The following is a 26,835-nucleotide window of genomic DNA, read 5'->3' as shown; positions in this document are numbered from 1 at the left end:
ACTCAAGAAAGGGCTTTTATTGTTTTTAACTCACTTCCTGAGAAGTTAATTTTTAAAACACTCTTAATGGAGTTTACTCATCACTTGTGCTACATTCAAAAACGAGGCCAACCCAAACCCACGGCGGTGGGGTCAGCCCGCCATCCAGGCTGTGACCTGGCCAACGAAGCCAGGCTCACCTTGGAGCTCTGCGAGGGCAAGTCCGATGGACGTCGCCCCCTTGAGACCCCCACCCGCCAGGCCCCAGCGCAGAGATGCTCAAAAAGAGCGTGCGGGTCGGTGACCGGCCTCCCATGAACTCTATGAAAGCGTTCTCAAAAACAGTCCCGAACCGTTTCCTTAAGCCCTGGTTACAATGCCTGGTGGAGAGGAGCCAGGGAGGAACGTGGACCCAGTGACAACGGGCCACATGCTGCTCAGAGTCTTAAACAGACATAGAAACTATATTACAGATGCATGTGCCAGTGCAAGACATGCGAGTGTGCTGTGCAGCAGATGGGCACGCACATGCGTGTGCGGAGGCGCGACAGACACCCACAGGCACGGAGATGCGCAGGGGACCCTCCTCCGGCCCAGCCTCCCTTTCCTTCTCGGCACAAGTCCTCTTGTGAGATGAAACCCACGCCGGCCACGGTCACCCCTTGTTCGGCCCACGTTTTCAGGGGAGGTATCTGAGTCCTGCTTTGCTTTCCTTTGGAGGTCAATCTCTTGAGCATTTGGCCAGCGCACACCAAGCCATCGAGTAGTCCCACGGATACCAGTACGTCTGCCCCGGCCTGGCCGAGGCAACACACACACACTCCAGCCTCCAGCTCGGGGCAGGCTGGACGGCGACTGTCCCGGGGTGAGGCAGTGGCGGGAGGCCTGCCTCTCCGTGGCCGCCTGCCCGCGTGCACGCCCCACCAAGGCCCCACTCTAGGGCGGCCTTCACCGTGGGCAGTTGGTCCTTCATCGTAGGAATGTGAGGACAGCTTCTGGGCCCAGATGGGGAAGCCGGTTCCGGGATTGGAGATTGGGTTCCAGTTACTTCAGCATCTGCAAGGCCACGGCCCTGTGAGTCCAGGGCTCTCTCGCCATGTTGGCCCCTGGTGTCTCTTCTGCAGCCATGGCTCTGAGGAGCCACAGAGGGAGTGATGCGGGCAGGGAAGACGTGTTCCTGGCTCAGGTCTCAGCTCAGAGTTGAATTCAGCCCTTTCTCTGGCTGGCGCTGGGTGTGAAACACAACCCAGCAAGGTCAGTTCAGCTCACCTGGCTGCACATAAGGGTGGGGTGCACGAGGAACCGCCCAAAGCTTTGGAGAGGTCATTTGCTGTTCCCAAGCAGGTCTTTGTAGCCCCTTGCCCCCATGTTAAAAACAAAAGCAAAAGACAACAAAACGAGAATCTGAATTCTCCAATACTGGCCCCTGCCCCAGAGAGGCCCCGGAACACCCATCAAGGATTCAGAGACTCCACACCAGTGTTCTCAGCAGACTCCAGCTCTGGCAGCGCCCCCCCGCCCCGCCGAGGTGGCAGGGTACACCCCTCCATGTGTGTGGAATCTGAGCCCGGCCTGCCCAGCCCCAGCAGGATGTCTCTGCAGCGGTGGTAAGCCAAGCCTCCTCCTGCCATCTTGGTTTCTTGCCTTCTGCCTCTGGGCCTTGCCGATGAGCCATGGGTTCCATGGGGAGAGCCAAGACTAGGAGAAAGGCTCGAGGGAGCCCTGCCCTCCAAACCCCAGATGACACACATTCCAATCCTGTCTTGGACACGCGCAGAGGTCATGCAGCATGACGGGGGGAGGGGAGCCAGGAGAGGGTCCACAGTCCCCAGCCCCCTGCCCGCAGGGGCGGCTGTCGGCATGAGTGCAGGGGCCTTTGGAGGCGCAGGATGAGCGTGCTGCTGGGTGGCCCTGGGCGCATGCAGGGGCTCAGGACGCAGCCTCATCTTCTTGGACACCAGGGAGCTCCGGGCTCTTGATGCCTTCACCACACCCGTTTTTCCTGTTCAGGGGATCCAAGGGGCAGAGGGACCTCAGGGGTCAGAACGTACACTCAGAAAGGACACTCTCCCGCACACTCACAGGCATCCCAAGCTCACCTTCCTGCATCGTGGCCCCTTGCTGGTCTCCCTACCCCAAATCTTGGCTTACAACACTCCATGGCTCCCTATTGCCAAGAGATGAAGTCTGGAGCATCACACGATCTGATTTGGCTGACCTTCATGCGCCCTCACAGGCCTTCCATGTTGGCCTAGATCAGCCCCCACAGTCCTGAGTAGAGGGGCTTTGGTTTTACATTTTCTTTGTCTTATGCACAGGTAGAGTAACCCGTCAATCTTGGGATGATGTCACACGTTCAACAGATTCCAGTATCTGATTTCCCCCCTAAGACCTCTCTTTTTAAAATGACCAATGAACGGATTTTGATATCTTAAAGAAGAATCAATCCCATTTAACTTGACGGTAGAGCTTCAACAATTATCCCAAAGCATGCAAAACAGAGTCAATCAAGGACAAATTTGGGACTCTATTCTGATGTAAAACCTGCTTTTAAAAATTAAACTTGAGTCACAGAATTATAGAATTTTATAGCTGGAAAGTATTAGGCCCAATACTTAATAAAGGGAACTGGCCTGGAACTGACCCGTCTCCCCATTAACATGTCTATAAAAGGACAATGATTCCCTTCCTCACTTGCAGTCCAGCCCTGTGACAGGCATAGACTAGGTGGGTACAGGATGTCTTTAGCCTGTGACTGGCCTGTCCCACCACTAGGGGGCGCTGAGTCACAGGCACTGAGCTAGGGTGACCAGATGTCCAGGTTTGCTGGCATGGCTTTGACTATGCATGTAGTCCTGGCATAGTTAGTAATAGCTTCCTTTCTCACTCTCAGAAGTGGCTGCACTGGATGCTAAGTATGTGATCCCCTGCACTAAGCCCAATTCCATCACCGAGGCCTGCAGACCTAGAGGAGCCAGGGAAGCCCCTTCCCAGCCCCGGCCAACTTACTGAAGAGACAAGGGAACGGGAAGTTCAATGACATCGAGGCCTCTCCCAGACTCTACCCCTCACCCCTCACTGGCCAGAAAGTTTGTCAAGAGGAGGAAAAGAGGTTGGTATATGGACATCCTTGAGGGTAAGCAACCTCTGGCAGGGAGCAGACACCAGCTTGTCCATGATGAGGGGACCCGGCACTTCTAAAGGGCCCACTCATGAGAGGGCGGCCTCACACAGTGTCCTTGTCCGGGCCCCTGGACAGCACAAGTGAACAGACTCCTTCCTGAGAGGCCGAGGTACCTGGACTGTGTCTGGCTCCCTCTCTGGGGAGCACGCCTTCCCCACACAGCAGGCTGGAGACACTGCTCCTCCTCCCTGCAGCTCCCTTCCCAGGCCAGAGGAAGGCACCCGCGTCCCAGGGCCAAATGCGGGCCCAGGACCCTCGCCTGGCTTTCTGTCTGCAGGTCTGCGCGCAAACTCCAGCAGACCTTGTTGGCATCCCCAACTGACTTTTATTTCATTTTAGTGGGAGAAGATGGACAAGCTGAAGACCAGGCTCTCGGAGGTTTGAGGGACTGCTTTTCTGACTTCTAGCAGGTGGTGACCGCACATGCCTGGTTCACAGTAGGGAGCCTTCAGCAAAGGAGGGTTCCTCTTCCCTGGCCCGGGCAGCTGGCCTGTCCATGCTCACTTGCTGAACAAGCGTTTCCAGAGCGCTGACCAGGCACAGGGCCTCAGCAATGGCTGGAGGGAGCATGGGCCACTCAGGAAAGCAGCCAGCACTGCCCCACGCCGGGAAGTCGGCAGAAGCGCCCTCCCTCCCCAGCCGAGCCACCCTTCTGTGAGGAGCAGACATGAGGCCTTGCTGCAAACTCTACCACGGGCTGAGGAAAGAGGTGCAAACAGGGCGCCCCCGGGGCCCAGCTGAGTCTCCCTCTGAGGAGACAGAGGGAGGCTAGGTAGACAGGGACCGGGACCAGGACCAGGGAGGGGGAAGCAGAACCGGAGAACCCAGCCAGGCGGAGTTCCTAAAACAGCCCAGCTGGGCGGGACAGAAGGGCACACGCGGGAGACAGGTATAGATATTACCAAGACAGGCAGCTTGCAAATAACCAATCACAAGGCAGCAAGGCGTGCAACTAATCCCAGGAAGATTACGAAGGCAGAAGTCTTTGAAAGAGCCGATCAGAAGCTAGCAAGCATTGTACAAAAGAGCGTGCACCCCTCTCTCTCGTTCTCCAGCCTGCTAGGTTCCTGGCTCCTGGGCCATAAGCCACCTGGGACTCTACTCATGGGACTAAGAGACTTTAATCCGCGTGGATGCTGAACTACACCCCACTGCTACATGGAGCGGAAGCTCTGGACCTGGCCTGCTTTTGGAACCCCAGCTGTACCTTTTGCAGGCCTGGCTTCTCTCAATAAACTTTGCTTCCACTGATCACTTCTGTCTGCGAATCCATTCTTCAGTTTTGTGAGACAACAAACTCGGACTCAAACCCCACATTTTGGTTTCAGCTCGGCCTGCACAGCCCAGTGACAGTGAGAGTGGGAGGATGTGCCCCGCCCCCCCCCCGCCCCACCCCAGGGGGTGCCCTGCAGGTCTCAGCCCACCGGTACTTACAACAGTAAGTTTCCTGGAACAGACATGGATCGCTCTTCCTTCCGTGCTTGGGGCTCAAACGGGTTCCCAAAGGAACGCTTCCTCAGCATAGACTTAACCAGGATCTAGGGAGGGCACGCCAGTCAGCATGAGGAACACAGGCCCCCAAGCGCCAGACCCACCGGCAGCCTCTGCGCGGACTCCCTGGGGGGCAGCTGCTGGGTGGGCCGTGCTGAGGCTCCCTTTCAGTGGGCAGAGAAAGGAAGAGGGAAGGATAAGGGCACGGAGGATGATGGTTGAGGGTGAATTCCGGGACTTGGCAGGGACCCGGTGCAACTGGTGCCTGGGGGACTCAGAGGCCAGAAGGAGACCTTGAGGGGCCTGGGATGCCAAGCTGAAAGTGGGGCTTTATCCCGAGGGCATGGGAAACGCCTTCGAGCTGAGGCGGGAAGGATGGAGTGAGGAGTGCTAGTGCCGGACAGCGCAGAGGAAGCTGTGCAGCGGCCTGAGGGACATGCCGGGAGAGACTGCTGCACCCTGGCTCTCCGACTCTCCCTCCTCCTGCAACAAGGACAGTTCCAGGAAAGCCAGCAGAACAGTGGCCTCTGGCCTAGCATCGGGCTGGCCCACCAGGCGGCCTTCGAAACCCCCACGGGGCCCAGCAGAGAGCTGGTCTCAGGCGATGGCCACGCCCTCCTCCCAGGACAAGGAGCCTTCTGCCCCTCACCCTCTTACCACTGTGGTCCAGCTGGGGATGAGCTTGACTGAGTTCTTCACCTCCTCCTCGGTCACCTCCACCACGCTGCAGTGCTCCTCCTCTGAGGGAAGGGGCTCCTCCCCATTCTTGGTCACCCACGGGTGCAACTGCGAAGTCGGGAGGGCAGGGAGGGTCAGGGACACACGCACAGACACCCAGTGAGCAAAGGCCCGTGGGCATGCCACCAACAACAGCCTTGAGGGAGCCCAGTGCCCACCAACCCACAAGGCCTGGGGTAGGGCTCTCCACAGGAGAAACTGAGGCCTATGGCTCCCCCACCTTGATGTCTGGCACCCCAATTCTCCTTTCGGGATTCTTGTCTAGCATCTTCAGGATCAGGTCCTTGAGCTCCTCGCTGACCTTTGGCCTAAAGAGAGGAAGGAAGGAGATGAGGGGGAGATGGTTGATGAGGATCCTTTCCTTCCCACCTCTCCCTCCCCATCCTGCTTCAGGGGTTCCCTGATTAGTACCCCAGGGCGGAGACACACCCAACCCTCATTGCTCAGACAGCAGGGGAGCATCCCCAGGGATGCCCCCTGGAATAAAGTGAAAAGAGTCACTTTATAGGACACCAGGACACCTTTACTGCCACTCACCGTCTTAGCCCCTCCTCGACCTGGGAGGTGGCAGGAAAGATTCTCACATGATAGAGGAGACCGAGGCCCAGAGAGGTGAGCAGGTTCGAATATGGCTGCGCAGCAGAGTGAGGGCAGGGAGGAGGGACTCGGGGGACGGGGGACCAGGACTGTCTCTGCCCAAACTCTGTGCTTCTTTGCTACCATTCTTGGGGAGCCCATCCCTACAAGCCTGCAGAAGGAACCCACTCTTGGGACTGCTGGCCCTGGTGCCCTCTGCTGTCCTAGGTCCTGAATCCTGGCTGGGAGAACGCTGGCCTGGCAGGGGTGCTGCAGGAGCAGAGGCCCAGGAGACAGGCAATGGCAGGGAAGGGTGGGACTCCAGTTGCCGGGTGCTGCAGGACAAGGAGGCTGTGTGGTGGCAGGACCCAGACATCCCGGAATGCCAAGGCCAGGGCGTGGCCTCTTCCTGTGGGCTTTGGGAAGCCATGCAAAAAGCTGAAGACACGGTGAGATTTATTGTGTTTTATCAGGGTCAACCTGGCCTGACTGTGGTGGCTGGACTGGATAGAGGCTGACAGCAGAGAGACCTAGGCAGGCGCCCAGGTGGCAATGCAGCCAACAGATGATAAGAGGTGGACTTTTGAGGACTTGGGGGCCAGACAGGCAGTGGGCACGGGAGAGCAGAGGTCACTGAGGAAAACCCTAGGTTGGCTTGTGACCTGCCTTGGGCACTTTGGGCAGATGGCAGAAGGGCCCTGAAGACTGAGGAGCCTTGGTAGCCAACGCCATTATCAGAAGAACCGTGGATGAGCGGGGCGGCCTCTCTATACAGCCCCTCTGGGCTCAGAGACCTCAGTCACAAAGGGAGGGAGAGAGGAGGGACTGGCTTCAAACCCCAGGCCCACTGATAGCTTTCTCCCAGGACTCCACTTTTCCATCTGTGAAACGGGGCAGCACGTTGGCATCTGGAAACCCCTGCCCACCTGTGGGGGGCGGTGGAGGTTCCCCATGGGTCCAGGGTCTGCGTGGGGGTGGTGCCCTGCCCCCCACCTCCGGAGGCCTTCTGTGAAGGAGCAGTGTGAATGTGTGACACGGTCACCCAGCCTCAGAGCTCCATCTGCACAGAGACCCATCCAACTAGATGCCTCAGAGGCCCTGAGCCAGTCCCTCCTCTATCTGCTCAGGGCCCTCCCAGGAACAGCACCCCCACCTCCAGATCTACAGGCGGGGGTGGGGCCTTCGAAGGGCAAAAGCTCTGCTAAAGACCCCCCTCCCTCGGGGTGGGCAGGAGCCCCTGTGGCGGACTACTCACTCCTCAGGAAACACCACGTCCTCGTTCTTGATCTTCCTGTGCAGGGCCAGGATGTAGTCATCGATGAACGGGCACTGCGGGTGAAGAAGCAGACGAAGGCTGTAGGCCCAGAGCCTTAACTCGTGCTGGAGACCGGCCCCATCCCTCTAGGACCCCATTAGTCGGGAGGAGCCTTGTCTAACTTGTCCAGGGCCTGGCACACAGCAGGTGCTCAACAAACACTGACTGACCAAGTCAGTCACTGAGGAGACCCTGAGGCAGGGTGTACCCACCGGCGTTACAGCTGCCTGCAGGGCGGCCTCCACTCCCAGGCCTGGGATCTGGGAACATGCTCACTGAGGTCCCCTCCTGCCCCTCAGTGTGGTCACTAGAGGGGGAGCACCTGGGGACAGGGATCTCGGCCAAGTCAGTGTCGGGTGTCCCCAAGGCCCAGCCTGGCCCAGAGCAGGAGTCAAAACCGATTGGTTGAATGACTGACTGAGTGAATGTGTGTAAATGAACGGCATCAAGGGACAGGACACGGAGCACTCGGCTGGAGCGGTGGCGACTCCACCATCCGTACCTGCCTTCGGGGTGTCTGCTGTCCCAGGACGCCTCCACATGAATCCCCTCCCAAGGGAATAAGAGAAAAACAGAAAAAGCCTCTTTTCCCTCGGTCTTCTCTGAGACAAGTGGCCTCTTTCAAATGTCACGTCACTTTAGCACACAGAGGAAGGGCCAGCTCCTGTCAGCCATCCCGGTCCGGCTGGGCCCAGCCCATGGCGCCGGCCCACCCAGCACTCACCTTCCCATAGACAAAGCAGTACAGCGTGACCCCAGTGGCCCACACATCCAAGGCCTAGAAAGAAAACAGCTCCCATCAGTCCCCCCAAAATGAACCAACACCCCTTGCCTACCAGTTCCAGTGGGCTGTGGGAGAGGGCGTGCAGGGAACCTCTTTCCTCAGTCATGTAGTCACTCAGCACACACGCCCAGGCCCTGGCTCCATGCCTGTCTCTGTGCCGAGCACTGGGACACGGGGGTGACCAAAACAGGGCCCCTGCCCTTCACGGATTCCAAGTTTCTTTGGAACAGGCCCAAGCTAGATACATTTTCAACTCAACAGGTGCAAACCTCTTTTACCCATAGGTCACATTTGCTGTACCCATCACACAGATGCGGCCGGAAACGATGGTGTACTGAACTTGCACGTGCTAAACCAGCTCATCATCCCTGGTTCTAGTGATCCACTGGAGAAGCCACCATATACCTTCTTTCGGACCCCAGAAACAGCCCTGCCCACGCCGAGGCCTAGTCCGTACCTCCCCCCAGATCCCCCACGCTCTGGTTCTAGCATGTGCTCTCTCTCTGTTTCCCCTTCTGGAACCCCACCTCCTCTCCTGGTATCTGCTTTATCTCGTATGGGAGTATATTCTCAAATCTCTACCTACATATTCTCGCTACAGATGCCTCATCTGAATCCAATCCAGGAACACAAACAAACGCAAACTGACATCATTCTACAAAGTAACAGGCCTGTTCTCTTCAAAATGTCAAGGTCAGGGAAGAGAGAGAAGCCAAGCTCTTCCAGATGAAAGGACACCAGAGATGTGACAAGTGGATTACGCGATGGCCTCTGGATCCGGTCCTGAACCAGAATAAGACAGGGCTTCGAGGACAGTATCGGGATAAGTGGAGAAATCTGAACAAGGCTGATTAGATAACAGTCTTTCATCAGTGATACATTTCCTAATTTGATCACTGTACTGAGGTTATATAAGAGAATGTCCTTGTTCTTAAAAAAAATATTTGCTGAGGTATTTAATGATACAGGAGGAGGAGGTCTCCAACTTAACTCTCCAATGGTTCAGAAGAATGTCACACGCTTACACATAACTATAGGGAGAGTGGTGAAAAGGCATATAGGGCAAAATGTCAGTAACTGGTGAATCTGGGTAAAAATTACATATATATACAAGGTATATGGTGGCTTCTCCAGTGGATCACTAGGACGAAGGATGATGAGCTGGTTTAGCACGTGCAAGTTACATACACACACACACACACACACACACACACACACACGCACATATATATATATATATTTGGTATTATTCTTGTAACTTTTTCCAGTAAATTTGGAATTATATCAAAATTGAAAATTAGCCCAGCTGGCATGGCTCAGTGGATTGAGCGTCATCCCATGCCAAGAGGTTGCTGGTTTGATTCCCGGTCAGGGCACATGCCCGGGTTGTGGGCTCGGTCCGCAGTGGGGGGCATGCAGGAGGCAGCTGATTGATGTTCCTATCTCCTCTCCCTCTTCCTTTCTCTCTCTCTAAAACAAATAAATAAAAACATATTTTTAAGAAATTAAAAATTAAAGAAGAATCTCTATCTACACCCCTGACCTCTCTCTTGAGCTCCACACCCACACCCCACACAGGCACTCAAATGCCTCCTTGGCAGGATGGGGGTGGGGGGCAGCCAGCATTCCACAGTGAGAATGGGCATGTGCATGGACACATGGAACTGCAGCCCCCGCTCAGAAAGCTTTGCCCACTGCCTCTCACTCAGGAGAAAACCTGAACTTCCAGGACCTAGCACTGCCCAAGCCCCACCGTGCCCCAAGCCTGTGCCCCCATGTTCTCTGGGCCTCACCTCCTCCTCAAATCCTCCCCATTCTTCAAAGCCTAGTTCAAACCCTGCCACCTCCAGAAGGGCAGAGAGCTGGGCTGTCTGGGCTCTGTCTGCTCCACAGCCCCGTCCAGAACTCAGCACAGAGCAGCTGGCAGGGGCGCCTTGGGGACATTTTGCTGGAACACGAGAGGAGGCCAAAGTTGGGGAGTTTGTCGGACTCTAGGAAGAGGTAATTATGAAGGAAGGGACTGCGTTCGGTGTTCACCCCCGAGATACAGGACCCTGGGATCCTCAGCTTGGAAATGAGGCCTCGCTGCAAGCTACCCCACCCCTTCACCTGAACCCCAACCCAGCCCAGGCCCTGGGAGCCACCTTCCCACTGAAGCTCTGGCCGGTATCGGAGATGGCCTCGGGGGCCATGAACGCCGGGGTGCCGGCCGTGCTGGACAGCTGGGCGTCGTTCCCCTCAAACTGGTTGCTGACGCCGAAGTCGGCGATCTTCACGTGCCCGTCGTCCCCCAGGAGCAGGTTGGATGGCTTGATGTCCCTGTGCACGATCTTCTGGCAGTGCACTGCGGAGAGAGGCAGCTGGAGCGCTGGCCGGGCCCGCGGCCCAGGCCCGCGGCCCACAACCCACCGCCCGGCCAGGGAAGCCTGTCTCAGGCCAGCTGAGAAGGCGCCCACACACACTCCTCTCAGGAGGACCCCAGAAGAGGACTCCGGGGCCCTCTGCTCTGCTCTGAAGGGAAGGCACTGAGGCCAAGCCAGGCGGTCCAGACCCAGGACTGGACTCTTAGGGGCCTTGGGACTCCAAGTCCAGTGCTCTCTCCATGGCACTTAAGGCACCTGTTACTGGGGGCAGGTCAGAGGAAACTGGGGGAGGGGAGTTCACAGGCCATCTCTGGCTCTCCCAGAGATGACGTGGGTCCTGTCTGCAGGCCCAAAGCCCATCAGTCTTTCCCAGTCCCATCCTCCCCCGCCCCCCAGATGGTCAGAGATGCTCCCTCCTTGGACTCGGGGTGGGATTGCAGGGCATCCTGCAGAGGCGCTGCCTGAGCCCTATGGACTCTGGGCTGAAGGAGATCCAGGGAAGGGGGCATCCCAGGCCTTGGGCCTGCAGGGGTGCACGTGGCTGGGTAAGAGTCAGCCTTCGCTAGTGGGCTGGGAACTCATCCTGCTTCTTGGGCTCGGCACTGCTGGGAAGAGACAGGCAGCTGAGGCTGGGAGAAGGCACTGACACCACCCCACTGCCATGCACTGTAGGCTCCCTCCTCAGCAAACACCTTCCCCTGGACAGACAGACCCCAGGATGGAGGAGGAAAGATGGGAAGGGAAACAGGAGAGGGGAGTGGAGGAGGGGAGGAAGGCTGGAGTTGTTGGGACTGAGTGAAAGGGTGTTCTATAACAACACCACCAACGGTCCTACAGTGATGGTACCAGATGAGCACAGGGATGTGACGCATTCCTATCCGTCTCAAGAGGCTGTGTATTTGACCATGGAAAGTGTCTCAAATTCTCCTCTCAAACCCTGGCCTCCCCCCGGAGCGCCAGGCTCTCTGTCCACATGGATATCCAGTAGACATCTCAATCTTCCTCAAGAAGACGTCTAATCCAGAACTCCATTTCTCTGTCGGGAATCCCCACCAAACAAACAAAACAGGAAACCCCTGCTCCTCCTCTAGTCTTTTCCTTCCCGGTTAACAGCGTATTACCCGTTGCTCAGGTCGCTCTCTCAGACCCCACAGCCAACTCCTCAGCAAGTCCCATGGACCCAACTCTAAGATCTATTCCAGATGCAGCTGCTCTCACAGCTGCATCACCGAACGTGCTCCATCTACAAGCACCAGGCTGGACGCTCCCGCCAGAGCCTTCCTGGGCTGCCTCAAGTCTGCCTTCGAGGAACCAGAATCACGAGGCGGTCCTCAGCACCCCGAGGCTCCGTTCACCTGCCTGTGCAGCCCCTGGTGCTCACCCGTCCACCCAGGAAGCCCTTCACCTTGATTAGCTGGGCATTGATGAGGCTTTGCCCAAAAGTCAGATGAGATTAGCTTGTTTTTTTGCTTGTTTGTTTGTTTGTTTTGGGTGGGTTGTTGGGGGGAAAAAAGAGGGTGGGTGATAGATCCTCAACTGAGAAGGAAGTCCCAGGATAGGAAAGGGGTGGAGGCCAAGCTGGTGCACCCACCAATGACCACCCCCAGAGTAAAAATGCCCCCTGCCTATACCACAAGGCCCTTGCTAGGGACTTTCTGCAAAGCCTTCCTCTCTCGGTGCCTCAGTTTCCCCACATGTACGAAGAGAATATTAATCTGGGGGCATCAGAGTGGCCCAAATGCAAAGAAGACAGTCCTGGTTCCTGTCACCTCGGCTGGGCCCTTATCCTGTCCCCCCAGGGCAAGAATATGCTCCTGACAAACCAAGCTAAGATCTTAGAGAGACGGGCCCCACTCCTGCTCCCCAAACCAGGCCAGAGGCCCAGGTGTCTGGGGGCCCTCCCCAGGACTGGTGCTGGCCACCCCACCTCCTGCGTGTCTCCTCCCCACTGCCACTGCCCTAATCCAGGACTCACCATCTGTCACTTGGCTGTGAAAACAGCCTCGTCCCTGACCAGCTGGCCGCCTCTCGCCCTTTAGCCAGCCACCACACAGCTGCTGGACAGAGCTTTCTGAGGTGTAACCCTATCACGCCTCTCTGCTGCTCAAAGCCTCCGAGTTCACAGCACGACAGGATGCAGTCATGAACGTCCTCTGTGGAGGCATTCCCGGCCCTCATGCCTCAACCAGACTGAACTTCTTACCATTCTCAGAGTCCACGCCCACCCCCTCTGTGCCTCTGCCCACCCGGTTCTCTTTGCCTGCTGTATTTCTCCCACCCATCCCACAAGCCTGGCCAACGAACTCCTACTCATCTTCAGGGCCCTGGTCCCAAGTGGCATCCTTCAGGAAGCCTCCCTGGGCCCTCCGTGCTCTGACAGCCCCCATGCCCCCCCAGCTTTGGCAAGCACTGCACTCTATCAGCTGCCAGCTTAGATTCCTGTCCCTCCTACCAGGCCATGAGATCCTTGAGTTCACATCTAGGTCCTTGTCAACTCCCTGCCCCCAGCTATCACTCAGTAGGTACAGTACTCATAAGTGAGTGAATAAATAGGAATAAAGGGACTTGGAGATAGAGGCTAAGATAACATCCTCCCTCCTGAGCTCTTGTCCCTTAGGGCCCCTCACAGTAAACCCACACTGCCACCGCCCCCAGGCTCCATGACAGACAGGCTCAGAGCGGCTGGACGTACATCTCTTCCTTCCCACACCTCTTGAGGCCCTGCAGAGAGGCTGAGCGTGGCTAAGAACTCAGCAGGGGAGAGATGCAGACAGAACACCCACAGCGCAGAATGACTTGATGATCAGGCATCAGGAAGGACCTGGCGCAAGCCACAGGATGTCTGGCGCCACCCCATTCCCCCTAGCCTTTAAGGAGGTGTAGGCCCCGCCCCCAGGCCCACAACCCCGCCCCTAACTGAAGCTGATTGGCAGATCAGCACTGACTGACAACACCTGCTCAGAGCCTTCTCAGCCTGGGCTCCGCCCCCTCCGGTGTCTCCCATCCCCGTCCCCTGTCCCCTGTCCCCTGTCCCCAGTCCCCAGTCCTAGGCGGCAGGCAGGCTGCCCCTCACTCACAGTACTCAAGGCCCAGGATGATGTCCCTCAGGTAGAGGCGAGCCTGTTCCTCCGGGAAGGGCTTGTCGCAGGGCACCTCCATGACCGGCCTGTGGAGGGCGGGGCGAGGGGTGTTGAGCGGAATCAGGCTGAGTAGAGGCAGGTGAAGGGGAACAGGGGCGGGCACCTTCTGGCCACTTGAGACCTCCCCAGAGCCCTCTATCCTCAAATGGGTCCCCAGAACCTAAGATATTAGCTTTTTCCTCCCATATGTGATAAAAATTTAAAAATACACAGACACAAATATCCCTTCACGATCACTGTAATTTCAAATTAGCTTTATCTTAATTTCTGATTGGCGATATTCCTTCTTCTAAGTACTGTATTACCTATAATCAAACAGTTGTAAAGATGCCATATAGAGCAATCTTTTCCAAACTGTAGGTCCAGACCCAATACAGAGTCATGAAATCAATTTAGTGGGTGACTACCCCAAGCTGAGCCCTGACACTGCCTTTTTCCTAATGAAGTAGAACATATCCGAGTATATCATGTGTAATAAGGATAGGCGCTGTTTTGTAAAACTTTGGTTTCAGTTACAGATATAAATGGCAATGTGAAACACATTTCTCCCTGTGAATGGAGGTCAAAAACATTTGAAAGGCTCTGGGCGAGCAGCTCAGTTGGTTAGAATGGCGTCCCGATACACCAAGGTGGCAGGTTTGATCCCCAGGCAGGGCACATACGAGAATCAACCAATGAATGCATAAATAAGTGGAACGACAAATCGATGTCTCTCTCTCAAATCAATAAATTACAAAAACACACACATTTGAAAGCCCCCGAGTCTTAAAGGGATACCACTGCCTGTCTCCTCTCCAAACGGGTCTTTAGGAGTCCCCCAGCAGAGCGAAAAGTTATAGCCTGGATTCAAGGCCTCAGGAATTAGGGCTTCCAGTCCACCCAGGCCCATGGCCACTATTCCATGGCTGCTGCTTTGCAAATATCCTGAGGCCAAATAAGGCAGACATGAGTTAGATCCCTGGGTTTCATCAGTGACTTGCTGTGTGATGCTGGGCAAGCCACTTACCCGCTCTGAACCTCAGCTTCCCCTCTTGTAAATGGGAGTGAATGGAGTCCCACCCACCCAACTCACACACTTATCAAGCCGAAGGAACTGTTTGCAATTTGAATACAGGTAAGAGAGGTAAGAGTTGAGTCCCTTCTCTACACTTTTGCTTGAGAAACGCTCCATTCTACTCCTCTTCCATCAAAATCGTCTTTCCAGTTCTTCCAGGCCTGGTTCAAAACCCACCCCTCTTCCAGAGGCCTCCCTGACTATTTCAGCCTCCCTGACCTCTTGGTCTCTCATCCTGCCCCCCCCCCCCCCGCACCCTCTCCCCATCCCCCCGAGCCCAGGGCTTCCCAAAGCAGGGCCTAGGCCTCTGCCTTCTCCCAGAGCAGCTGACCCTTGGACTAGGGACACAGGAAGGGAAAGGAAGGCCTGGGTGAGACTTGACCTGCCTGATCGGAATGGGGAACTCACCCCTTTCTCAGGAGGTCAAACACTGAAAGAAAAGAGAAGAGAAGAAGGTGAGCTGCAGCCAGGCCGGCAGAGCAGGTGATGCCAAGGCCCCTCCCTGCTCTGGAGGGTGGGAGAGGGGGCAGGCGACCAGGCAACCTTGAGGGAGGGACAGGACAGGGGTTCCAGGGTATCAGAGGAGGTAAACGGGTAAGCGCGGGGTCTACTATGGACCTGCCTCATCTGATACAGTACGGACCCCTTTTACGGGGCAAGGGTGGGGTAACTGAGGCTCAGAAGGGGCAGAAACGTTCGTAAAGGTCCTAACAGATAGGCAGGTAGGAGAGGGAGTGGAGACTAAAGCCTGGGCCTCCCGTTTGTAAGCCAGTGTTCGTTCCTTCTGCCCCTTTTCCCGGGGCCTCTAGAGCCCGGCCATGAACCAGGCACCAGGAACTTAATTCAACAGCAACATTAGCATTAATGCGAGTATGTCTTCTTGCATGTAATGACTCATTCACTCCTCACATCAACCCTATGAGGTAGGTACCATTATTACCCCCATTTTACAGGTGAGGAAACTGAGGCACAGAGCTATTAGACAGGGTCTGGGAACCCACATCAGGGAGCCTGCTTCTTGTGTCTACTTGGCCCACTGTCTCTCTGACCAGCAGAGTGGGGACTTGGAAATGTCTGTTGGACTCTAACTGGATATCCTGAGCCTGGCTCAGCAGGGCTGGGCAAGGGGGTCCAGGGCCGGAGAGTGTGTATTTCCTCCCTGGCCCCCTGAAAGCCATTTTCTCCCCGAGGAGCCCTTGGACCGACCCCAGGTAAGCTGCTTGGGGAATGAGCTGGGTCACTCACCCAAATAGAGATTGTCCTCAGCTGGGTCATCCAGGACCTGGTCAGAGGGAGCAGACATGGGGGTGGGGCTTGAGGAGGCATGGGGTAGAAGTGCCAAGCCTCCTTGTCCTCCCCAGCCCCAGGGCCCCCAGTATACTTTGCAGCTATCCACCGACAGACGCGGCCTCAGGAATCACGGACGCTCATCCTCGGTGAGGCCTCGAGACCATCCCAGTCCAGCCTGGACTGACCCCTGAAGCCTCCCTGCAGTCCCTGTCCCAAGTCTGGCTGTGTCCTTGGAGGCCCCAGCCACACCTGTCTCTCGGCAGGATCCCTGCTGTACAGGACTCGGCACAGGTACCCACCCGCTCACCACCACCTCCTACCTCGATCAGCTTCACCACATTCACGTGGTCCAGCTTCTTCAGGATGGCGATCTCCTGGTACACCCGTTCCAGGGGCAGCAGCTGCTTGGCGGGTCCTCCCTGGGCAGCCTGGGACCCTCTCGGGGGAGGGCGACCTGTGGCCAGGAAGAGGAGGCAAGCCCTGCTGCAGGAGTCTGGGCCGCACTGTCGCCCCGCAACCAGCCTCAAGCAAAAACTTGCAAGACCATGGTCTTGTCGCCAACCCACCAAGCACATGCCCGCCACCGGGCCTTTGCTCATGCTGTCCCCCCTCCACTCCCAGTCCTACCAAAAACTAGCCAGGATCTGAGGTCTCCTCCTCCTCTGTCACCCCCCGCCTCGCCGCCCCGGCTAGGGGCCCCCAAGCACAGGACCCAATAGATACGTACGTGGAAAGCCATACTGCTTCAGTAACTTCTTTTTGGAAAGAACTTTCATGGCCTAAGGAGGGAGGGGCAGGCATGTCACTTGTGTGCAGCCACCAGGGTGGTCACATGTGGCACCCGCCATGCCACTGAGGGTGCGGCTGGGAGTGGTTAAGCCGGGAGAGGAGGTGGCCACATCTGAGTCTAGGCCTCACCCCTCCTCTCCAAAATGCCTTTCTGGAGCTCTCCCCACAGAGGCATCAGCCTCTGACTGCATATTACCAGGGTCAAGAAGGTCACTTCCTTTGCATGCCCCTAGGGACAGGGAGTTCACTCCCTTCAGAGACAGTGTCGTCCTCTGTCTTCCCAGCACAGCTTCTGCCCACCCCCCAGGTTCCTAGGTCGGGGCTGGGGCAACACCTCCCTCCTGTCCCTTTACTCACGTAGTGCCTGTCTTCACTTTCGTTATAGGCCAGCCTCACCACGCCGTAGGCACCCTGCGAATAGGCACAGGTCAGCCCCGCCTGGGCGGACACCCTCCCCCAGGGCCAGTTCAGGCTAAGGGCAGCCTGAACCGCGCTGGTCCCCTCCTCCCGCATCCCATCTCCACTCCCGCCACCAATGGGCTTAAATTGCAGGCAGACAGAGAGGGGGCTCCTATGCCTTGGTAACTGCCCCTGCCTGGCTCAGTGCCACTCCATGCCTCCCCCAGTCCCTCTAGTCTTCCATCAAAACTCTGGGGAGCCCTGGCCAGTGTGGCTCAGTTGGTTGAGCATCATCTCATGTACCGAGAGGTCGCCAGTTTGATTCCTGGTCAGGGCATATGCCCAGGTAACGGGCTCAATCCCTGGTAGGGGGGCATGCAGGAGGCAGCCAATCGATGTTTTTTTTCTCCCTCTCCCTCTCTTTCTAAAAAATCAATAAAAACATATTAAAAAACAAAACAAAAAACAAACACAACTCTGGGGAGTCAGGAATCAGGACTCATCTCCCATCTGCCCCACCCACAACAGTCATTTCCTACAAGAGACAACATTTTCCTCACTCCCAGGCCTGGGCCTTCCTGTCTCTGCCTCACATTCCCAGAGGAGAAGGGACTGCAGCGAGCAGAGCATCCTGACAGCCGCCTTCGCAAAATCCCGAACTAAACTCCCGCTGCTCCTGGCCAGCCCCAGTCCTACCTTGCCAATCTCACTCTGCAGCTTGTACTGGTTCAACTGCACACAGTCCTGGTGGGGGGGCGCGGAGAGAAGAAAGCATCAGGTAAAGCTTGATCCAGAGGCAGCACTGTTCTCACCTCGGGATACTGTTCAGGGATCAATCCGGGCCCCAGGCCCCTTACTCCCAGACCCCAGCGGGTTTCAGCAACCTTTCCAGTTGGGATGGAGGGAACATTGGTGGTGACAAGAAGCCTCATGAACGGGGAGCCACGGCTAAGGAAAAATGCACCGATTCCTGCCTGGAAGCCGAGGTCTGGGAGACCCAAGTCTGTAAGAACGCCATGAGCAAGCATTTCCAGGGGCGCTGAATGTGAGGTCTAGATTGCACGAACAAGGATGAGAAGAGGGACACGAGACTGGAGCCCTCGCTCAGGCATAAAAGGCTCAGCCTCTGAAGGGTATAGATTGCTCCGTACTCAGGTTCACGTTCAGACCTAAGTGGCAAGGACAGAGCCAGGGGGAGCCCCGAGGCTGGCAGCTTCTGAGTCAGAGTAGACTCGAGGAGGCAGGATTCGAGGTGGGGTTCAAGCTGGGGAAGTCTTGGGGTGGGAGGACACTGTGTCTGTCCTCAAATCTCTAAGAGGACTTCTTGGGGGACAGGGGCGGGTTTACTTCCAAAGCCTGGACTGGGTGGGGTTGGGGATGGTGGGATGTATAGGATGCAGAGGTTGGGTCATTTGGAGCTTCCCTGGGTGGGAAGAGGCCTTATTGTGAGGCAGTGAGCTCCTCAACGCTGGGGGTATGCAAACCAAAAGCTACCCCAGGGAGAGGAATAGAAAGGGTCTTCACGGAGGACTGCCGAAAAGCTCATGAGCACCCCCTAGCTCTGCCCCACCGACCTCTGCATCCGAGATGGCCACGCGGTGGGACTCGATGGTGGGCCTCCGCCAGGCCCGTGGGGAGATGTGGCTGGCAGGCCCCGTGGTGTAAGGCCCAGCCTGGGCCTCCAGGCAGCTTCCTGCTGGCCGCTCCTGCAGGGACAGCTTCCTGGTGGAGAGGCTGGGTCGGGGCAGGGGGAGTCCTGAGGCACTGCCGGGGATCATGGAGGCAGCTCTGGCCCGTGGTGGGGGTTCCACGCCGTTCCTGGCAGGCCCGGGGCCACCATCTGCCTCCTCCAAGCGGGCCACATCGATGGCTGCCACTCGCTCCACCAACTCTGCCCGAGGATCCTGGCAGCAGACCGCTGGGCCCCCCTCCATTGCCACGGTCAAGGGGGTCCTCCGTGCAGCCTTATTGGGAACCTGAGAAATGAGGGCAGAAAAGGCTTCAGTTCTGGCCACGGAGCAAGGAGGTCAGATTTCTAGGCCCTTCTCCCATTGCAGCCACAACCCTATGAGTCCCACCTCCATGCTTTTGCCCTGCCTATTCCCTCTGCCTGGGTTGCCAGTAGCCAAACTTGGATCCGTCCCTACTAACTGGAGGATTTCCAGGAACTCATCTGGCTCTGCTGCACACCAGCCCTCTAGACCTCAGTATTCCCATCCGCAAAACAGGCACATTCATGTCTGCCATGCTGGCTTCACAGGGCAGCAGGGAGAATCTGATGATCTGGAGTCAGGACAGACAGACACGGGCAGAACCCTGGAGGCCCAGCAGCCTTGGGAGAAACAGAGTACAGGGTCAGCTGAGGCCGGCAACCAGCAGACAGCCCAGTGACTCACTCACCAGCCTCACCCCTCGACAGTAGACAGCAGAGCATTCCAAGGCTGCTGCCTGGAAGCTGAGCTGGGCGCTGGTAATGCAGAGGCCTCCCTGATGCTCCAGGCCCACTCACCTCCTCCAGGGAGGCCTCTTTGATATTCGAGCCCCTTACCCCCACCCCTCTCACTGCTTCCAGGAAGGTTTCCCTGGAGCTCCAGCCTCTCTTTCCTGCAGGGAGGCCTCTCCAAGGCCACAGGGCAAGTCTCCCATCACTCCCTTCTCTGGCCCAGCAGAGCCTGCAGCCCAGGACAGGGTCCATCAGGGGAAGGGCTGCTGCTCTGGTGGCTGTCAAGAAACTTCACTGTACTACAATGACATTCCTTATCCTTCCAGTTTATTAGTGTGGCCACAATGTATGCCACATCTGTTCAGGCTGAGATGCTCCCCCGCTGGCCTGGCCTTACACCCTCCCTGGCCCTCCTGCAGTCTGAGCCCCAAACCAGGCCAGAGGCCAAGAACCTGAACCCCGAATCAACCTCCAACCTCCAGCCCTAGCCCTTACCCTTGACCACAGTCCTGGGCTGAAGCTGGACCCCAAGCTGAACGCTGACACTCAGGCTGGGGCTCCATTTCCTCCTCAGGCCAAGCACCGGCCCCACCCCAGCTCGATGCCCCACCCCCTTCCTGGGCCAAACAAGGCATCTTCTCAAGAATAGGAAGTGAGTGACCCCTGACCCTCTGCCCTTCCTCTCTGGTGGTAACTTCCTCTGACCCAGTATAGCAACTTGGAGAACACGGGTCTGTTTCACCCCCTCATTGCCCCGTCACCTTGCTTGGACAGCTGCCAAGGAGGCAGAGCTCACGGGAGTCCACTGGCCACAGAGGAGCCCGGGCTGCCTTCCAGTCCCACTTGCCAAGCTCCTGTGGGGCCGTGGGCAGGCTCTTTCCTGACTCAGAGCCTCAGTCTCCCCATCTGTACCAGGGATGCAGACCTTCCCTTCCCAGACTCCCTAGGGACACAGCAAGGCTTGGGAAAGGATCGTGGGTAAGGGGGCATCCCAGACCCCTGTGCCTGGCACACAGTGTGGGATGAGGGAAGCCTGGAAGTGACGGAGCTGCTGTTGACATGCAGAAAGGAAGGGGGAAGGGAATCAGACTGGTAACAGGCAGAGAGGAGGCTGCACCTGGAGGAGTGAGCGTGCGTGTGTGTGTGTGTGTGTGTGTGTGTGTGGGAGGGGGGGCGGGGGGGTGTTGGTGAGGCTAGAGGCCCAGGTTTCCCTGGAGGAGATGAGAAAGGAGAAGAGCTGGAGCACCAGAGAGGCTCGCTGGAAGAGCTGAGAGGGAATGAGTGAGTAGTCGGAACATGAGAGGCCTCCCTGGAGGAAGCGAAGGGGGGCAGTGAATGGGGTTAACGTATCAGGGAGGCTTTGGGAACCAAGCCCCTTACAGGAAGGAAGAAGCCAAAGTTGAAGGGAGCCCTCCAAGCCTGGCCCACCCGTCCCCCTCCTCCGGGTTGGGGGCCACCCTGGGACCTTCTGCCTGTCCCCCTCACTCTGCAGGCCCCTTTCCTCCCACCAGAATACAAACTCCTTACGTTAAGGCTCTTGTCTGCCTTGTCTCCATAAAATCATGGGTGTCTGCGGCAGTGCCTGGCACAGAGTAGGAGCTTGGTAAGAATTTGTTGAATGAATGAATGGTTGCCATAGTGATCATGACAGCCCTATCCCCATTAGATGGGGAGACAGCCTCAGAGAAGGGACCCCAACAAGCCTAAGGCCCCAGCCCACAGTAGGGAATGAATCAGTGTCAGGAGCTCCTGCCCTCTGGACCAGGGCAGGCACCATGGGACAGAGCCCCCACCCACAGAGGGTAAAGGTGGCCCTCGCCCATACAATGTGCATGATTTTCCTGAGGGAGGCTGTTACCCCAGCCAGAGGCCATCCTGCGTTATCTCCCTTTCCCTTTTCTCGGAGGGGGAAAGAGGCCCAGCAAGGGGCAGGGCAGGGCCTTCTTGCTTCAGCCTGGGGCCTGTACCCGGTTCAGGCTCTGCACCTTCCTGGCTGCAAGCCCAGGGGCAGGTGGCTGCACCAGGCGCCTGGGTTTTCCTCCTCTGCAGAATGGGGGGACTCGCAGTCTCAGCTCCCTGAGCCGGTGGCTGTGGGGAGTAAGGAGTGAACGCCCATGCCGGGCTCAGAGCGGGGCCTGCCACGAAGGAAGCCCCGTAAAAGTGAGTTGTTGTGCTGCGGCTGTTGTGATTGCCTGGCACACGCTGTCGCCCAGATGGATGCGCGGGCGGCACCAGGCGGCTGTGAGGGCTGACGTCAGGCCCTCCACCCTCCCTCCCGCCTGGATCAAATTCAGGTGACTAAGCACGTCTGTGCAGGAGGAGGCCCGGGAGGCCCCAGGTTCCTGCCTCGTGTCCAGGCGACAGGGCCTGGCGCCCCAGACTGTGCATGTGAGGGCATGTGTCCACACGTGAGACAATGTGTACAAGCAGGGCTGTGGGCCTGGGGTGACAGCATGTGTCTGTGTGTATGGGGGTTGGGGACCCACACGCAGGCACACATTTGCGTGGAGACAGAAATCTATCAGTGCGGTCTATATGGGTGTGTGCGTGTGATCACGTGCACTGTGGGGGCCATGGGAACCTGAACACAGGTCAAGTTTGAACTTCCCACACCGTCACCAGTTCACCATCCTGAGGCTGCCTGCTGGGCTGGGCTGTGTGTCTTGGGCAGGCCCCAGGTCTCTCTGGGGGCTCCCCTAAGGGGTCTCTCCAGGCCTGCCCCAACCTTAGTCCCTGATAGATGCTTTGTAGCAACTGATTCGGCAGATAACTAGGAACCACATGGGCAAAGAGACAAACAAGAGTGGCTGGGACCCAGGCCCAGGTCAGAGCAAGGACTCCTCTGGGCATGCGGAGCCTCACCGGGTCCAGCCTAGGCCTGCAGCTGAGAATGGTCAGGCTCAGGCCTTCACGCACTGGGAAAAGCTACCCCAATCCTGTCCTCACAGGCTGGGGCTGTGCTGTCTTAAACAAGTCACTGAGTGTGTTAGAGCCTCAGTTTCCTCATATGTGGATCAGATGGACGGCTACCATCCTGCCGACTCCCACAGCTATAAAAGGACGTGGATAAGACTGTGGAAAATGAAGCAGTTTGTGCCCGGGCAATGCGGGACTGGGATGTGTTGTTGTCAGGAAGCCACCAAGCAAGAGCCTCTTATCTGTCCCCTGGCTCTGGGAAGGCCTGGCCCATTGCCCCCATCTGGAAATGCCCCCCAGCCCCCCAGGTGTCTGGCTATGCCCAAGGGATGCAGACTCTGGCTCCAGATCCTGCTTGGCCAAACCTTCTCCTTAGGATGAGTCCCATCCGCCCGGGCCCCTGAGGGAAGGCCCAGAGCAGGACAGAGCAGGCAGCTCCTGCCCTCATCACAGCTGGGTAAGCAGCGCTGGCTGGGACGACCTCAGGAACAGTTAGGCCTCAGTCTGAGTCCTGGAAGGCCGCTGTGAACGCCAGGGCCAGGATGAGCAGGGGACCAGCTACGATCCAGACAGAGAGCACAGGGCCTTGACTGGCAGAGGACTAGCCAGACGGGAAAGATGTGAGGAGGCGGTCTAGCCACCCGGGCCAGACACAGAAGGTGGCCCCGACATCGTCCGTCCGAGCTGTGTTTATGCTCCTGACAAGTGTTTGGATGGCCCAAGAACGGGTGCCCTTGGCGGCTCCCGTTCCCCGCCTCTGCCTGGGATGACTCATTCCCCTCGAGGGAGGCCCGGGCGTCATCTGCTGCCAAGTCATGCTTGAGGATGCCTGCTGCGAGGACACCCCCTTCCACCATCCCCGGGGAGGCCCCAAGCACCAAGGTGGGCTCTGCCCGATTCTGCACAGCAACCCTCAGCGCAGCCTCAGTGCACTTGGCTGATGGTGTCCAGACCTCACCCTTTACCAGTGCACCTCGTCCAGTCCAGCTCTTCCCAACCAACTGTCTCCTCCCCTCCATGTTCCTGGGCGGCTCAGACTCAATGGGGCCCCGATTTAACTCAGCATGTTCCCCAAGTCTGCCCTTTCTCCTCTGTTCCCATCGCAGGGATGGCACCGCCACCCTCCCAGTTCTCCCAGGCCAGGAACCCAGGAGCCCTCCCCATTACCCATCTTCTTCCTTTCCCCCAGCCTTGCTCCCCCCACCCCCACTCACTCTCCACTCTGGCCGCACCACACTACTCCCAGCTTCCTGAACGGCAGACGGGGCTCTGCTGCCAGGCCTTTGAACAAGCTGTGCCTTCTGCCAGGAGCACACCTCCCCTCCCTTGTTGCCGGAGGACAACTCGGACATCTCCTCTGGGAGTCCTCCCTCCCGGATCTCCCCACTGCTGGGGGCGGTCACCAAGGTGATTCTCTCTAAAAGCCCAGAGCCAGCCTCCACTTTCTTTTCCAACTGCTTCGGCCACACAGGTCTCCCCACTCTAGGTTCACATCCTGACCGAACCCCATCCCATCCTCCACACCAATTACTAGAGGGAACATCTCTATTATGCAAATACTAGTGGCCCAGTGCACTAATTCGTGCACATTGAAAGGAAATTAATTGAAGAAATATTTTAATATCGCTATTCGCCCTTTCTCTATGTGTCAACCAAATTCACGATCGACAATGACAGATGGAAACACATGCATGCAATTGGTGCCAGCAAGAGTTTTATATATGTCACACATGCGCGAGTCAACTTAACCTTTTATAGATATAGAACTTGCTTAATTATACCTGCTTTCTGACTTAGCTAAATTTTTTCCAGCCCAGTGAAGCACCCCAACTTCTCTTTCAGGTAATTGTCTGCAACACAGCAGTAAATATCAGCACAAAACAGATTATTATTGTAGCTCACGCAGGGAGAACAAAGGGTAAAATATTTAACTGCAGCAGTGTTTGACTATATTCTGCGCAGTGAGAAAACCTGAAGTCATTTTCAAGGTCCACCATTTCTTACTTCTTTTCAGTCGGGTCAAGTTTCTAAGCTTTCTAAATCTCCATTTCCCGGCTAATGAAAAGAAAATAGGACTCCACCGAGTCTCCTATCTACCTACTCCAGGACTTCTGTGAGGATCAAATGAGATGAGGCACTGGGAAAACACTTCACAGACATATGGTTCAAGGGTAAAGTGTTTGCACCTGGTTATAAAGCAAGTCATGTTCCTGGGCTGAAGAGCTGCAAGGAGGCTAGTCGTCGCTAGGGAGAGGAAGCTGGGCGTTGCTATGTGATGTCATTACCCGTACAGAGGGAAGGACCCTTAGCATATTAGCCTTTTATATAGATAGATGGTCACCGTTCTCCCAGACCAGGAACTTGGAATCTGGAGGACAGAAGGGCAGGAGACCTTACCCTCAGACTGGGGGCTCAGAGGCTGGGGAGCAGCCAGGGACACAGACTCCTGGATGCAAATCCAGAGCCATTCATTCATGCAACCAATACTCACTGAGCACGTGCTACACGTGCTGGGAAATCAAGCAGTGAACCAAAAAGATCAAGGCCCTGCTTCCATGCAGTTTCACTTCTACTGGGGGCAAGAAGAAACAAACAAGAAAGCCTGTAATTAGCAGATGACACGTCAAGTGGTCCCTGCTATGGAGAAGTTGTATGGAGAAGTACACCCGCGCAAGGGAAATCGAGTGAGGGGCTGGGGGTGTATTTACGCAGCGTGGTCAGGAAAGGCCTTTCTGATGCACTATTTGAGCAGGATCTGAAGTGAGGGAACAAGCAGTGTGGGCCTCTTGGAAGGGCATTTCAGGCAGAGGAACAGCAACTACACAGGCTGTGAAGTGGGCCAGAGCTCACTGTCTGAGGAACAGCAAGGAGGCCAATGTGGCTGCAGGGGGGTGTTCCACATGTGAGAGGGGCCTGACAGCGATGAGAGTTACACCTGGGTGAGAAAGCCCCGTCATTCACGGTGCCTGGCCTCAGGGTGGCTTCCTGGAAGAGGTGGCACTTGAGCTCTTTCATGAACACTGAGTAAGGATTTCAGAGGGGGAGAGGATGGAAGTTCACACTGTCCATGACAGAGAGCCATTTCCTGGCTGGGATTCAGGGACTGGCTTGCAGGAGGGGGAGAGGGGAGGAAGACAGAAACCAGAAGGGCCTCAAAGGCCAGAGGAGGATTCTGAGCAGGGGGATGACTCAGTCCAATGAGCTTCAAAACGATACCTCTGCCTGCTGTGGGACTGAGGGTGAGAGATCAAGGAGGAGGGAGGTGTCACCAGAGTCTGTGGGCCTAGGACTCGGTCTGGCACACAGTGGGTGCACAATCTTATGTGCTGAATGAAGGAGTGACGGCTGTGGGGGAAGCCGGTGCATTTTCCCTGGGATCCTCAAGGACACGAGCTGTGTGCTCCTCCTGCACTCCTCGGCCCACTGGGCAGATAGACAACCCCCTCTGCACCCACCGAGGGGACCTGGGACCTGGGACCTAACTTTCTCTACACACCCCTGTACCCTCAAGACACACACCCCCTCTCCGGGAGAGGGGGATGCCAACGTCCCTGTAACCAGCCTTCACACACCACTTACCCCTGTAATGCACCCCCCCCCCAACACACACACACAGAGGCACACTCGTGTCCACGTGACACCCGCACACCCGCCTCCAAACACCACACACAGGTCCCCGCGCACGTGTACGCCCTCCGAGCCACCGGTCTGTGCCCGTCTGGCCCCCAGAAGCCGCAGCGCCCACCGGCACCGCCCTGCTCCATCCCCTTCCACCCCGCCCTAGCCCGGGGCGGACTGCGCAGCTAAGGCCACACTCCCCACCCGCCCCATTCAGCCCCCGTCCCCCCACTCCCCAGCTCTTGAACGAAGAGTCAGGGGAGGGCCGTGTGGGAGGAGCGCTCCGCGCAGATCCACACGTGGGTGCACCCGTCCGGGCCCACCCCGCATAGACACGGCCTCCCACCAGGAACTGGGGCGGCGGTGGGCGGTGCGCCGGGTGTGCACGCAGTCCCGCAGACCTGAGCTGGGGAGAGGACGCAGATGGCGGGGCGCCCGCGTAGATGCGGTCCCGCTGCCGGCGCAACAGAAGCAGGTTCTGGGAGACACCGCGTAGACCCGACCGGCCCCCGCAGATATAAGGGGGAGGATCCCGCATGGAAGAGGTCCCGGCTGACCTCGTAGACTCGGCCTCGCAGACCCCCCTCTCCCGTGCAAGCTCTCAGCAGACGTTCGGGCGTTCGTCCCCTCCCGCTCCCCGATCCAGGTCCCCTCCCGGCAGACCCTTACCTCGGCGCCGGGCGACAGTCTCCGCGGCCCGGGGGGAGGCCAGGCTCGCTCCCGCGGCGCGCGCCCCACCCTGCCCGCCACGCCGGG

The 26,835-nt window shown here is 57.3% G+C and overlaps 1 protein-coding gene across 2 annotated transcripts; it reads right to left on the bottom strand.

Annotated features, from left to right (window-relative positions):
• On the bottom strand, positions 1 to 26,835 carry CAMKK1 (calcium/calmodulin dependent protein kinase kinase 1). 2 transcript variants are annotated; one of them, XM_008156758.3, is made up of 16 exons: positions 26,749 to 26,835; positions 18,677 to 19,078; positions 17,799 to 17,846; positions 17,061 to 17,114; positions 16,642 to 16,693; positions 16,235 to 16,368; positions 15,870 to 15,906; positions 15,033 to 15,054; positions 13,508 to 13,596; positions 10,212 to 10,411; positions 8,008 to 8,061; positions 7,224 to 7,297; positions 5,613 to 5,700; positions 5,312 to 5,440; positions 4,598 to 4,701; positions 1 to 1,981 (listed from the first exon to the last, which is right to left on the bottom strand). In XM_008156758.3, the coding sequence occupies exons 2-16, from the start codon at positions 19,034 to 19,036 to the stop codon at positions 1,909 to 1,911; spliced, it is 1,518 nt and encodes a 505-aa protein (XP_008154980.1). In that variant the 5' UTR covers positions 19,037 to 19,078; positions 26,749 to 26,835; the 3' UTR covers positions 1 to 1,908. The 2 variants fall into 2 exon arrangements, with proteins under 2 accessions (XP_008154980.1, XP_054565867.1); XM_054709892.1 differs by lacking the exon at positions 26,749 to 26,835 and adding an exon at positions 19,254 to 19,308.

The sequence above is a fragment of the Eptesicus fuscus genome, chromosome 20 (assembly GCF_027574615.1).
Source record: "Eptesicus fuscus isolate TK198812 chromosome 20, DD_ASM_mEF_20220401, whole genome shotgun sequence".
Classification (NCBI taxonomy): Eukaryota; Metazoa; Chordata; class Mammalia; order Chiroptera; family Vespertilionidae; genus Eptesicus; species Eptesicus fuscus.
Note: the sequence above shows the minus strand (reverse complement) of the source record. Positions and strands in the feature narration are given on the sequence as shown.